We start from the raw sequence: 15,254 nt of genomic DNA on the forward strand, positions 1-15,254 counted from the left end.
TAAAGCAGATTATGTTCCTTCCCCTTGAATTTTGGAAGACACTCATAAAAGCCCGTGAAGGAAGAAGCAAGAGGAAGAAAAAGAGAAAAAGATAGAAATATATAAGTTGAAAAAAATAGTAGTAAAAAATCAAAGGAAATCTATAAGCAAAGTAGCCTGTTATGCAATGCTCTCTGTATCTTGTAGGATTGAACAAAGCAGATATTTAGTTAAAAGTCGATCAGCTACAAGAGGTTTTGTGGTTTATAAAGTATTGTTTCACTTAAAAATATATTTTACCTTAGTACCTATGACTTTAATATGTTGCTGATTCATCAGTAATTATAAAGTAATATGTCATGTCCTTTATACCTGTGAAGTGGGTTGGAGTCATCTGGTGACTATTACTATTGGGTTGGCCAAAAAGTTCATTTGGGTTTTTCCATAACATCTTACAGAAAAACCTGAACTAACTTTTTGGGTGCCCCAATAATTTTAGTAGTATAAATTTCTTTGTTGTTGTTGTCCAGCCACTGAGTTGTGCCTGACTCTTTGCAACCCCATGGACTGCAGCATGCCAGGCTTCCCTGTCCTTCACTGTCTCTGTCCATTGAGTCCATGATGCCATCCAACCATCTCATCCTCTGTCACCCCCTTCTCCTGCCATCGGTCTTTCCCAGAATCAGGGTCTTTTCCAGTGAGTTGGCTCTTCGTATCAGGTGGCCAAAGAATTGGAGCTTCAGCATCAATCCTTCCAATGAGTATTCAGGGTTGATTTCCTTTAGAATTGACTGGCTTGGTCTCCTTGCTGTCCAAGCGACTCTCAAGAGTCTTCTACAACACCACAAGTTTGAAAGCGTCGATTGTTTGGCATTCAGCCTTCTTCATGGTCCAGCTCTCACATCCATACATGACTACTGGGAAAACCGTAGCTTTGACTATACAGACCTTTGTCAGCAAAGTGTTGTCTCTGATTTTTAATATGCTGTCTAGGTTTGTCATAGCTTTCCTTCCAAGGAGCAGGTGTTTTGTCAAAACTCTCAACTATAACTTGCCCCTACTCCCCTTTAGTCATTCTTCTACCATCCCAAAAAACCTTTTAAAATACATTAAGGACGAGCATTGGATCATTTTTGAAAATTATATGGACTTAACCAATTTGACATTTGCTCTTTGTAGAGGAGAATCCAAACCAAAATCAGTTGCTGTGTTCTGTTCCAAACACTCCTATGTTCAACTGCCATATTTTTTCTCAGTACTGCTTACCTAGTTTTCTCACTGCCTCGCCAGTCTGTGTTCTAGGTTCTTATTCTGTGTCTTGAGCTGATAAAACCAGGAAGGGAGGATATATCAGATCCCTTGCCAGTCTTCCAGGCAGTACAGCTGCTCAGAGAGCTGAGACCTCCAGTAAAAAGCCCTTCTTGCTAAGTGGGGAAGGGCCTGTCCCAACCCCAGGTAGGGCTGGTCAGTCACTTCCCTCTCCACTCTTTAAAAACAAGGTCCTCCTACAAAGCTGAAGTCATCAAAACAGGAATATAGATCAGTGGAACAGGATAGAAGGCCCAGAAATAAACCCACACCCCTGTGGTCAGTTAATCTATGACAAAGGAAGCAAGACTATACAATGGAGAAAAGACAGTCTCCTTCAGTAAGTGGGGCCAGGAAACTGGACAGCTCCATGTGAAATAATGAAATGATAATATTCTTTAACAAAATTTACAAACAGCTCATGTGTCTCTATATCAAAAACAAACAATCAAACCAAAAAACTGAGCAAAAGACCTAAATAGATATTTCTCCATGGAAGACATACAGATGGCCAAGATAAACATGAAAAGATGCTCGACATCACTAAGTATTAGAGAAATGCAAACAAAAACTACAATGAGGTGTCATCTCACACCAGTCAGAATGGCCATCATCAAAGAGTCTCCAAACAATAAATACTAGAGAGAGTGTGCAGGAAAGGAAACCCTCCTAGCCTGTTGATGGGAATGTAAATTGGTATAACCACTATGGAGAGCAGTATGGAAGTTCCTTTCAAAACTAAAAACAGAGCTAGCTACATACGACCCCACAATTCCACTCCTGGTTTTATATCGAGAGAAAACCATGATTCAAAAGGATACGTGCACCCAGTGTTCCTTGTTTACAATAGCCAAGATGTGGAAGCAACCTCAGTGTCCAGCAACGAATGAATGGTACATATATACAATGGGATATTACTCGGCCATAAAAAAGAATGAAATAATACCATTTGCAGCACCATGGATGGACCTGGAGATTATCACACTAAGCGAAGTAAATCAGACAAATATATGATATTGCTTATATGCAGAATCTAACAAAAATGATACAAATGAACTTATTTACAAAACAGGAACACACAGAATGAAGTTATGGCGATCAAGGAGAAAGAGTGGATGAGGAGGGATAGACTGGGAATTTAGGAGTGTCATGTACACACAGCTGTGTTTCAAATAAATAACCAACCAGGGCCTACTCTATAGCATGGGAAATTCTGTTCAATATTCTTTAACAAAATAAATGGGAAAATAATTTGAAAAATAATGGATACTTGTATGGGTATAACTGAATCACTTTGCTGTACACCTGTAACTAATACATTATCGTTAATCAACTATACTCCAAATAAAAATTAAATAAAAGCCGGGTCCTCCAACCTGAGCAACTTACACTATATTCAGTTTCTTACCTTTACAAAGGATGTCAGTGTCAGATGGAAGAGCCTTCTGAACAGACTCCTACCTCTGTGAGGAAGAGAAATATGTTTGCATTAGAGTGAAGATCCAAGCATTAACTGGAGCACCTTTTCACTTCACTGTGGGTGGTGGTGATGTCACTTAGATACACTGCAGGTGTTCGGCATCCCATGTTACAGTCATTTTTCTGTTGGTTGGAGAATGTTCCCTGTGCAGAGTCTAATGAATATCCAAAGGAAGTCACAACTAAAAACAGCCTTAAGATACCAGCCATTTTCATAAAGTGGGTTCTAGCAATACAGTTTCACTCAAAAAGAAAGCATTTCAGCACTAAGAAAAAGGATTCACCATCAGCCACCAAGGCTGATACTTTCTCTGCTAAAGTGGAAAAATACATATGCCTACTTGGGCCATAGTTTTGGTAAATTATAATATTCTCTCATTGTAATTCTAAGTGCTGAAAAGTACTGGCAATAATTCTCTTTAACCTTCTCATGTTAGAGAAAACTCAAGTTCTACAATGTTAGCTAACCTCCTTGACCTGACTTGGTTGGTCCAAAGTCAAGGACTTAAAATCTGTTTCTGAAGCCCAGTTCATTGTTCTGTCTTTCCCCACGACACTGCCTTTAAAAAAAAAAAAAAACTTTTTATTTCCTATTGCGGTATAGCCAATTAACAATGTTAAGATAATTTCAGGTAGACTGCAAAGGGATTCAACAATACACTGTATGTGTATCCATGTATCCATTCTCCCACAAACTCCCCTCCAATTCAGGCTGTCATGTGACATTGAGCAGAGTTCCCTGTGCTATAGAGTTGGCCCTTATTGGTTATCCACTTTAAATATCTAGTGTGTGCATGTCCATCCCAAGCTCCCTAACTATTCATTCCCCCGATCTTTTCCCCTGACAACCATAAATGTGTTCTCTAAGTTTCTGAGTCTGTTTTATAAATAAGTTCATTTGTATCCTGTGTTTTTAGTTCATGTATAAGGGATGCCATATGACGCTTCTGCTTCTCTGATTTATTTCACTCAGAATGACAATCTCTAGGCCCACCCATGGTGCTGCAAATGATATTATTTCATCTTTAAAAAGTTGTCTTCCTCCACCCAGTCCTCCTTTAGCCTGCAGTTCTCCTTGTGAGACATCCTTTATCTACCATTCAAAAGAATTAAATGGATTGACCTCCGAATAAATAGCTTATAACAAGCACAATTGAAAGGTCCGGGTCATCAGTTCTTGTCTTATGAACAAGAAAGAGGACTTGCAGGGATTTTTAAAGACGAATCAAGAAAGCAAGTGATTGAAGTCTCACTAGGAAGTATTCACACTTTCCATCAGCTGCAATAGGCTTTGGCAGTGTCACTGAAATCCTTTAGGTTTGTCCTGTCCATGTGAAACACAGTGTATTTAAATTACCAACAAAATCTTGACAACATAGACTGTCTGTCAGTTGATTAAAGTGTGCTAACAAGCATGCCATTTGCCGAGTCACGCTGGGAAGCTGGATGACTGGGTCTCCTTGTACATTCAGCAGTGGGAACATGCCCTTCCTGTAGAGCACAGCCAGAAATGCTGAACAAGCTGCGAAGGACAAGGTTAACCTTGGCCTTTTGGCATCTTGCCTTTCTCCAGGGATATGAAGAACATGGACAGAACAATTGCAGTACAAGGTGAAGAAAACAGTAGCTTCTTCTTTTTTTTTTTTTCTTTAAGTGGTGAATGAAAGGTTCCTCAAGGAAGAGGTTAGCCCAAAAGAGAGATCAGTAGCCCCTCATATTTCAAGGTAAGTGTTCCCAGACAGATATAGGTACTTTTCAAAAGGCACAGATTCAAGAAAACAATTTTGAGTTACTAAGCAGAGCTAGAGCTTACCATGATCATCAGGCTGAAGAGCAGACCCCCAACCAAGTTGCAAAGGGTTCTGCTCTGGAACTTATCACCAGCTGTGTTTGTTTGTTTTCCTAACAGGTGAAAAATGCAGCTGCCAATGTACTCAGGGAAACATGGCTAATTTACAAAAATACAAAGCTAGTGAAAAAGATAGATCATGCAAAAGTCAGAAAACATCAACGGAAATTCTTGCAAGCTATTCATCAGTAAGTATCATTCTTCACTTTCATTCTGCATTGGTGTCTCTGGTTTTTAATTCTTGCACCTACTTATTCTTCTTTCATGAGAGAGTGAAAAAGAGAATATTAGCATGTTTGTTCCCAGAAGATATTATTTGGCATTTTAATAATTCCATAAATTTTCTTAGAATTTCATTTGTCAGTTCATTTTATGATGAAAAATCATTTATTTTTGGGAGTATAGCCACATAATATATTAATTAAAGTGTCTATTCAGGTTCTTTTTTTTTAATTAGAAGGAGTAATTTCAGTTAAAATCTTATTTTTACATTTATTTATTCATATAGTTTGCCCTAAGATGTTTAGTTTGTATCTAGTACAAAACCTTGAAAGAAATTTAACATTTTATGATCTACTTGGATTTTTTTAACATACTGCCAGACATCTTTATATGAAGGTAGTACATGCAATTGACTTAATACTTGAATTTTTAAGTTAGTTTTTAATCAGGATTTGGGGGATTTTCTATATGCTACGTGTTCATTATTGATTTTAGAGTTCCTATAGGCCTTGCACTCTTCTGTCATTATTCAGACTTTATCCAAGCCACTGTTACTCAATTTGTTTAAGTCATTCATACCATTTTATTGTTATACCATCATAGGCTTTAAAGCACACATCTCTATCTAGTAAGTTTCCATGATAATTTGAAAGCACCAGGTCTTTCTCCCCCCCAGGCTGGCAGCATCGTTACCGTAAGTACATTATGTGGGTGTCAGCTGTGATGTCATGCAGCCTTGCTCTTAATGCCATTTCCATATGGAGAAGGGCACATGCATCACATTGGTGGGTCAGAAAACTGGTCTTTCTCATGCAGCCTACCAGGGTAATCATGGAAAGGTAGGTAAATACTAGGTATCCAGATTAGAGAGTGAGATGTATTTTCTCAGAGCTAATTAGCACAGAGACAGGAAGTTCTGAGGTTGAAGTTTTTATTTTACTTATTTAGATAATTCATATGTATATTACACTTACATTCTGTGGAAAATCACCAAACATTCATCTACCTTTTTACCTGCCCATCCACTGCCCTTTTTAAAGAGGTAACACTGAAATGTGAAATGTGTCTATGTCTATAGACATACATGTATTTCTACAGAAATTGCTCCCTTCCCTAATGAAAATAAAATCCAAGAACCCGAGTTCTAAAATAGGAGGTTCTGCACATGCGGCGGAGTAGCTGGTCTTCACTGCCGTCTTAGCAATCCACGTGGGTCCTTTCCCTCACTGCCACCAGCACCAGAGTGACGTGACTTCTGCTGCAGCTCTGTGACTTGACAGGACACACACACACAACTATGCATTTTCCACATTACAAAAAAAAGAATGTTAAGATAGTACTCTTTCCAAGTCTGGGGAAGAGGAAAAGTGAAAGAGAGGAACATTGTATGAGACCCAGCTCACAAGCAGGAACTTGCTTCCTAGAGTCATAGCTACCTTTAAAGCTAGGTACTACACCTGGAACTCTTACCTGCACATTTTGATTTATTGAGGCTTAGACCTAAGAGAGTGGTCCCCTGAGCGATGCTAAGCTTTCACCTCCCCCTCAAGAGTCACCTGATAAACTTTCCTGGTAGAGTGAGTGATCCTTCCTACATGCCTCTCCAAACCATACAACACAGTAACCTCAGCATTCATACAAGAGGTACAAATGGTGTACTGCAGAGATTTCTTTCTTTGTACTTGAATGTTTCGATACTAACCTATTTTGTTTGGATCTATTAAAAATAAAACTTACCTTTGTGTTTGTGAGAAGATGTAGTCTCCTGGGATGAAAGGTGACATGGGTGAGCCAGTGGGTCAGTGTCTGGGTTCAGCAATCACACATCCCATTTCCTCTCGGATTGTATTAGTGTCCCTGCCTGCTAGTGTGCCGTGTCTCCAGTATATAATGAAATGTGACACTTGCCTTTGATGACATTGATAAACTTTCATAGAACCAAAACAAATAAACGCTTTGACAACTTTCCTCATAATTCTGTAGCCATATATAAATGGTGGTTATTTATATATTTATAAAAGTTCGTCATAGACCTCTGAAGCTCAGAATACATTCACACGCAAAACGTTGGGGGACAACTTAGGGATATCCATTGTAAAATTTTTTTCAACGTTGCTGTAGGTTTGAAAATTTCCATAATTAAAAGGCAAAAAGATATTTGGGGAAACTAAGTATAAAAGCTGTTCCTAAGCAATTGGTGTATTACAACAAGACGTACTGACCTGATGTGAAGGGTTTCATGGTGTAGGTGTCATGTGTCTTTCAGCATGCTGCCTTTGGGCAGAGGAAGCCACACGTGATTCTTCTGCCTCTTTCAGACATTTCTCATTGTTTCTTCTGTAGCTATGTGTACTTCTAAAGCAGATGAGCTTCAAGCAACTCAAAGATAAATTGTTTTGTAAATTAGCCTTGGAACTATGGGGTTTCCTTTGAGGTGGGAGGGTCCTTACAACTTTGTGAAAAGTAGATGGGCTGGGTGGGGCTAGATTATTCTAATTATGCATAATTACCTTTCATTTGAACTTAGTGAAGTCATAAAGGAAAGCACATAGGGCTCGATTCCTACGGGCATGGCCTTTACTGCCTTCCTTGCCCAGCCTTGTCTATCAGCAGCGGGGGATATCAGACCTTGCCAGTTGAGGAAAAATGTACACATTCATTTACTAGAGCTCTCCTGGCCTCTGCTCTCCTCTGATTTGTCCTGAGAGCTTTGCAGTAGCTCTATCCCCTCTACCAGCCTCCTCTGTCTCAGCTCTCCTTCTCTTTCCCAAGCCTCATGGCCTCTCTCCTGGACGCAGGACTTTCTAGTCTCCGATGGATGCCTAACTCTGCAGGCCTGTGTCCTCTTTTTAGGACCCCATCTGTCTTTGGGGATCGTCACTTAGTGCCATGAAGCATTCTGTTTCTGTAACTTTTACCACTTTCTCTGGTATCAACTTTACAGCCTCTTATTCTTACGTCTCAGCTAGAGACTCATCAATTAACATGCACTTGTCTCAAAGCCAAAAAATTCAATAATTTCTATAACAGAGAGTGTTAGATTACCCACCTTTCAGAAAACCAGGCTTCCCAATAGCCCTGACTTGGAAAAGATGTATCCCCTCCAAAAAAAGTGTAATCCTATTGTTTAGAGTAGTATCCATTTAACTAGATCCTATTCACACTAGGCAAAAAAGTCTCCTATTTTACTTGAATGTCACATTTCAAAGAGGCCAAGATGACTTGATCCAAGTTCTTCCTTCCGAACTCTAGTTCTGGAGGAAGCTTTGTGCTTTCAGGTCGGGGAGTACAGTAGCAATGCCGAAGGGTGATGACGTAATGTAATAGTGTTTCTCTCTGATCAATATGCCCAAATCCTGCAGAATCTTAACAGGACCTTCCAGCTAGCGAATCGAGCCCCCTGTGCCCTGAACACCACTCTGTGTTGTTTTGTTCCAGAATATTTTACAGTTTCTTTTCTTTTGTTTTGTCTTTTTATTTCAACAAAATGAAACATAGAGCGCGGAAGTAAGTTGTGTGAGCCGCTCCTTTCAGCATTTGCAGAATTTCCTGCCGGCTGCATGCATCCAAGCGGACCCTCTATTGTGAATTTTAGTAGTCTGATTGCTGCTGTGGAAATGTGTTCCAAAATCATGATATTTTCCTGTGATAAGTGAAGTTCACAAGGAAGAAATCAGCATATGTTTCTTATTCTTCTTTTTGGGTGGGGGGAGAAGTAAAATACACACCTGCATGTTACCTTTTATTCTGGCAGCTGCAGCTTACATAGGCTTTTTGTGCCAATTCTACTTTTCAGGCAGTCTAAGTGGCAACACGGCAAGATGATTTAAGTTCAAGGCTACTCTACATCAGCTTTCCAGATTAGCAGAAAATAAAATGGGCAAAATTCTACTGTCAGAGGCATAATAGAATTAGCCAAGAGAAGTATGTTGTGTGGAAGGGGAAGCACCCACCTCAGCCAGGGGCCCAGCACCGGCCCTGCTAGCTGGCTTGCAGAGCTCAGAACTGTGCTGTCCTGACCCGATGCTGGAGACTTCCCATCTGGTGGTCTCAAACTTCGAGTCATTCATGTGCCGACTCAGCTATGACTTCCCTAAATTTGAAAAGAAAGCTTGATATAAATCCCTGTCATAAATGGATTTAAAAATATGTCACTCCCAGCAAGGAGAGAGAAGTAACGGTAAATTGGTTGACAACTAAGCCACTGGTATTGAACTCAAGCCACAAGCTGTTGCCTGCAGAGAGAGCTCTGAGCTGAGATTCTGCTCCCTCTTTGGAAAAAAAGGGGGGAGGGGAAAAGAGCAGGTGTTAGGAGATAAAAACAGGATAGGACTAGCCCAGGAGGTTTTTCTTATAATAATTCAAGAACTGGAAGAGAATTAAAGGGAATAACTCTCTCTCCATCTGGTTTAGTGTTCTTTAATGTCTTGCTTGAGTATCACTTAGTCATGTAGAACACCTCCATTGGTATAAATCCAGCCCTTCAGAAAGAAAATCCCAATCTAACACTCTTCTTTTCAGACACAAAGAAACTGAATGTCAGGTTAGGGCCAAGGAGCATAAAGTCTGTGTCTGACACTGTTAATTTTCTCTAATAGATTTTTCTAGAATGACCCACACCTGTTTGAAGTTGGTTTCCTTGTGTTTGGGTTTTTGTTTTTTTTTGTTTGTTTTTTTTTTACTCTTTTTAAAAGGCACACATCAAGAACTGCAACCCTTTTAAGTACTTAGAAAAACATTTCTCAACAACATATTAGATTTAAATATGTGTTTGTAGATTTCTTTTAGACTAAAACATATTCCATTACTATAATAGCATAAAAAGGAGCCAGTTAAATTAGTTCCAAGTCTTCTAATAAAGAAACACATAATCACAATCACAAGATCTGACCTTAACCTGTTTGAGACTGGTAAAGATCGTGTCAGAAGCAGGTGTCACTTAAATGCTCACTGGCAGGAGGAGCTGTCTTTTCACTACAGACAGATTTGGTGGCATATTGAAGATCCATATTTCAGAACAAAATCACTGAGCATCGTGAACATGTGTTACAGAAATCTCCCTGGCAGTAAAATCTTGCCCTGTGAATTTTTGTATCCCTTCTAGCCAATTACCTTTCATTTAAATTGGGAAGTAATCAAGAATATATGCTCCAGCATTAACACTATACTTTGTAAAATGACTTGTCACCAGAGTAATAAGGTTAGCATGGGTTTTCACAAAGTAGGTCAGAGACCTGCTTCTCTTGGAGCATGGCTTTGAATTGTTGACTTAGCAATAGACTGCTTTTCTCTGGTTGGAAAATCTTAATTTCTTGCTAGGTAATGAGCACTGAATAAATATATGTTGAAATATTATTGTCACTAAGTTACAGCATAGTAAGCACTCATTCAGAATTTAAAAAAAAAAGGTTTTATGACTGTCAATCAGACATACTCAGTGTTATTTAAAAGTTTCTAAAAGTAACTTTACGAGTAGAAGAGATACCATCTGTCAGACACTCCAATTGTCCTGTGACTTTTATCTACAATAAAAAAAATGAAGGGAAATTCTCCCAAGGAAATGGTCTGGCTTCCCTTCAAATTCAATGGCAGTGTAAAAATCAAGTGAAATAAATACAATCAATGAAGAATAAGAGAATTATGTGTTTTGAGTTATCTTGCTGCTGGTTGAATAAAAGTTTTCTTGTTGCTAATAAGAATCTCACTTATCACTGTGTTTCATCAGGTTCAAATACCTAATCCAATCCATTTCAGACTAAACAGGGCTAACACCTGTATCTAGTCACGTAGACATAGGAAGGTGCTCATGTGCCAACACTGATAAAATTCCTGTTGCTTTGCATATTTCTTCCTATGTCTATTTGTCACGATACTGGGGCTTTAAGGAATGTTTTGGCTTTTCTCATATGGTTAAATCCTTATGAGCCTTTCTCAATTCAACTTTGACTCCCTGGTAAATAGTTGTCCTAAGGACACCTTATCTCTCTCTCTCCCTTCCTTTTTGCGGTGTTGGGGAAGCATGCTTCTCATTGTACCAGATACATAACCAATTGGGACTTTACCCCCAAATATTCAAGGCATTATTCATGCAGTTATTTGCTCTTGTCAATTTTGTGCATGCTCTTTGGAAGGCTTATGATAGTCGCAGAAAAGAAAAAAAAAAAACTTTCTGACTTCAGATTCTGTCTTTTAGATTGAGAAGTGTAAAAATGGAACAGAGGAAGCTGAATGACCAGGCGAACACCTTGGTGGACCTGGCGAAGGTGAGCTTGGGGTCTCAGCCCCTATATTCGCACCTGTTGGAGCTAACCCCTGCACACAGTACCACTTCAGGAGGTGGCCACTCCAAAGACATTTAACCAGTCAAACCGGCACACCGTACCGATGTGACGGCCCGGCTTAGAAGAATCCTTCTAAGACTCCTGCTTAGTGTGCACTTTCCCTCTACACATGTTCAACCCCATTCTAAAAGCTTCACTGCTTACAGGGAGTTGAAGTTCAGTTAGAAATATAATTGAGCTATGAGACAATACCTTTAGGATGCTTATATGTAGCTTAGTCTCATCCCTATGAGACCAGAGCCAGATCTTGGGTTTTACTATGAAGTTCAAGGCTAAATGGGGCTTCCCTTCTGGCTCAGCTGGTAAAGAATCCACCTGCAGTGCGAGAGACCTGAGTTCAGTCCCCGGTTGGGATGATCCCCTGGAGAAGGGAAAGGTTACCCACTCCAGTATTCTGGCCTGGAGAATTCCACGGACTCTGTAGTCCATGGGGTTGCAAAGAGTCGGACATGACTGAGCAACTTTCACTTTCAAGGCTAAATAGAACTCATTAATAAATCTTTTTTTTTACCTATTTTAAACAACAGGTGTTCTGTCCTGCTCCGTTGATCTCTATGTCTTCACGCTACTTTTGTAAAGTACATTAATAGTCCCCAATTCTTATATCACATTTAGATGTTTTATCTGCTTTATTTTGGCTGTTCCTCTCAGGTGAACTGTACTTCAAACTATGAATATTTTTCAGCAGTGACAACATGCCTTTCAATGTTCTAAATTTTAAAGGAGGCATTAGAACAGCATTTATGTATGTGTTGAGCCTATTAACATAAATGCTTTGAAAGAGGCAGTTCTCAGTCAGACCTGTGTTCTGCTGTTTGTTTGCCATAACAACTATGTCCTTTACAAGGCCCCCATTAATATTCTTCAAAAATTATACCTATCTGTCCTAGAGTCATTAATTAAATTCATTTTAGTGTTTATCAGTTCAGTTCAGTTCATTCTCTCAGTTGTGTCTGACTCTTTGCAACCCCATGAACCACAGCACACCAGGCCTCCCTGTCCATCAGTAATACATACTGTATAAATATGTTGGAGTGGAATATTTGATATCTTATAAACAGAAGTGAAGTATTTAGTGACTTAGCCCTAGGAGTAAGATTTACATCTATTCATGGCAAATAGATGGGAAACAGTGTCAGACTTTATTTTGGGGGGCTCCAAAATCACTGCAGATGGTGACTGAAGCCATGAAATTAAAAGACGCTTACTCCTTGACAGGGAAGTTATGACCAACCTAGACAGCATATTCAAAAGCAGAGACATTACTTTGCCAACAAGGGTCCGTCCAGTCAAGGCTATGGTTTTTCCAGTAGTCATGTATGGATGTGAGAGTTGGACTATAAAGAAAGCTGAGCACCAAAGAATTGATGCTTTTGAACTGTGGTGTTGGAGAAGACTCTTGAGAGTCCCTTGGACTGCAAGGAGATCCAACCAGTCCATCCTAAAGGAGATCAGTCCTGGGTGTTCACTAGAAGGACTGAAGCTAAAGCTGAAACTCCATTACTTTGGCCACCTCATGCACTGACTCATTTGAAAAGTTAAAAACTGACTCCTAGCATCTTTCCTGATGCTGGGAAAGATTGAAGGCAGGAGGAGAAGGGGATGACAGAGGATGAGATGATTGGATGGCATCACCGACTCAGTGGGGTAAACTCCGGGAGTTGGTGATGGACAGGGAGGGAGGCCTGGCGAGCTGCAGTCCATGGCGTCACAAAGAGTCAGACACGATTGAGCAACTGAGCGAAAGTGAAATCCTAGGAGATCATGTATCATTCATTTAAGCTGGGCAGCACATATATATGAGGCCTGAAGATGTGCTCAACTAATGTTTACACCCGTGGTTCTCACTGGGACACATTGTGAACAAAGAAGGAGCAGGTTCTTTTTATCACTCTTAGAACGAATGATAAAAGAAATTGGGTATTTTTATGAAAAAATAAAAGATGTCATTTGAAAATATGTATAATATATATCATTTTACTATAATATATTCTATTATACATAATAAATATACTCTTGAAGTAAAATTCTATATCTGTAAGGCAAGATGCTGTGTCTTTCAGTTAGTTCTTTGGTGCCGTGCTCATTATTATTGCAGGACTGTCCATGACATAAAGAGTTTAGTATTTGCTGAATGAATAGTCTCATATAGTCTCAAAACTGTATAGTAAACATAGAGTTAAGGAACTGTCTTCCTGGCCAAACCCAGGAAGGTTTGCCTATGTTCTGAACAGTAGCTTCCTTATTCAGTAAGCTCATTTATCATCACTAAGAGGTTGATAAACAGGATAAGAACATATATTATAGAGGGAAATATGATAGGAGAGCAGGCGTAGCCATAAAGGTCTGAGGCTTGGGAAAGCCTGCAGTGGGCTAAGGTTAATGTCGCCAGCTTTCCTTTCCTGATCACCCTCTTCCCTCTCTGGTTCTGAGCTGGTCAGCACTGAAGTCTCTTTCCCTGTCTCTTGTCTCCCTATTTCCAGCACTATAACTGGGAGTCGGTTATGAATACCCTCTGATCAGGACAACCAGTTGCAAAATTCACTAGGACACCAAAAACGTTTTCATATTTCAAACAACTTAGCTCTAATTAAGCCATAGCTAATAAGGTGGATTGGTAACTTCAGTATCTCCTCTAACATTTATTCTCTCGCTGCTGCTGCTGCTAAGTCGCTTCAGTCGTGTCTGACTCTGTGCGACCCCATAGACGGCAGCCCACCAGGCTCCCCTGTCCCTGGGATTCTCCAGGCAAGAACACTGGAGTGGGTTGCCATTTCCTTCTCCAATGCATGAAAGTGAAAAGTGAAAGTGAAGTTGCTCAGTTGTGTCTGACTCTTAGCGACCCCATGGACTGCAGCCTACCAGGCTCCTCCGTCCATGGGAGTTGCCAGGCAAGAGTACTGGAGTGGGGTGCCATTGCCTTCTCTTGCTAGTTATCTGTGAAAACTCTATTTGACCCAAAGGAGAGCCTATAATTTGGAACATAAGGCAGCAAAAAGATATTTAGGCATTTTTTAATTGCTTTAAGTTACTAAATTACTTGATCAAATCAGTTTGTCCTAAACTTCATTCATATTCCAGTCAAAATCCCAATACCATCTGCACTGTTATGTATTGTTCTTTAAAATCGGCTTGTTTTTAACAATCAGCCTTGCCCTAATTAGTATTACATGTTACAAAATGTATTTGACATGCTAACTTTTCTAACAGCCCTTAAAGTATATACATAAATATAAAATCAAAACATGTTTGTCTCTCCACACACCACTTAAAATCCTTGGACATACCACCAGCAATACCTGAGCACCATTTTCTGCAACTGGATCAAATTAATTCCTAAGATCTTACTCTTCTAAGTCCTGGCATTGAACAGACACACCAAATTTGTTTGGCCAGGTCACGTGTTCAGTTAGCTGACACCCCTGTTGCACTGCAAGTTGCCAAAAGGAGACCAGCCCTCAAGCTCTGATAGCTGGCTAGTGTGCTTCCAGGGCAAATGTAATTAAACCTTCATTCTTTGTCTCTCTGTTCTTCTCAATCTTATTTTCTAGACCCAGAACATCATGTATGACATGATTTCCGACTTAAATGAAAGAAGTGAAGACTTTGAGAAGAGGATCGTTACCCTGGAAACGAAGTTAGAGACTTTGATTGGCAGCATCCACGCCCTGCCTGGGCTCATAAGCCAAACCCTCAGGCAGCAGCAGAGAGACTTCCTCGAGGCTCAGATGGAGAACTATGACAAGCACGTCCCCTACGATGCTGAGCGGTCCCGGTCCTCGTCCAGGAGGCGGCGGTCCTCCTCTACAGCGCCACCAACTTCATCAGAGAGTAGCTAGAAGAGAATCAGTTAACCACAAAATAAGACTTTTTGCCATCATATGGTCAATATTTTAGCTTTTATTGTAAAGCCCCTATGGTTCTAATCAGCGTTATCCGGGTTCTGATGTCAGAATCCTGGGAACCTGAACACTAAGTTTTAGGCCAAAATGAGTGAAAACTCTTTTTTTTTTTTCTTTCAGATGCACAAGGAATGCACCTATTATTGCTATATAGATTGTTCCTCCTGTAATTTC

The 15,254-nt window shown here is 39.9% G+C and overlaps 1 protein-coding gene across 1 annotated transcript in view; it reads left to right on the forward strand.

Moving 5' to 3' along the window:
* Positions 1 to 15,017, forward strand: part of KCNN2 (potassium calcium-activated channel subfamily N member 2) — a 167,775-nt gene extending 152,758 nt beyond the window's left edge. The window contains exons 7-10 of the mRNA XM_052646854.1: positions 4,676 to 4,803; positions 8,336 to 8,344; positions 11,031 to 11,100; positions 14,730 to 15,017. Of these exons, the coding sequence (XP_052502814.1) occupies positions 4,676 to 4,803; positions 8,336 to 8,344; positions 11,031 to 11,100; positions 14,730 to 15,017 (495 nt within the window). The remainder of the gene's footprint in view (positions 1 to 4,675; positions 4,804 to 8,335; positions 8,345 to 11,030; positions 11,101 to 14,729) is intronic.
* The last annotated feature ends 237 nt before the right edge of the window (positions 15,018 to 15,254 follow it).

This window comes from Budorcas taxicolor, chromosome 10, assembly GCF_023091745.1.
Source record: "Budorcas taxicolor isolate Tak-1 chromosome 10, Takin1.1, whole genome shotgun sequence".
In the NCBI taxonomy this organism is placed as follows: domain Eukaryota; kingdom Metazoa; phylum Chordata; class Mammalia; order Artiodactyla; family Bovidae; genus Budorcas; species Budorcas taxicolor.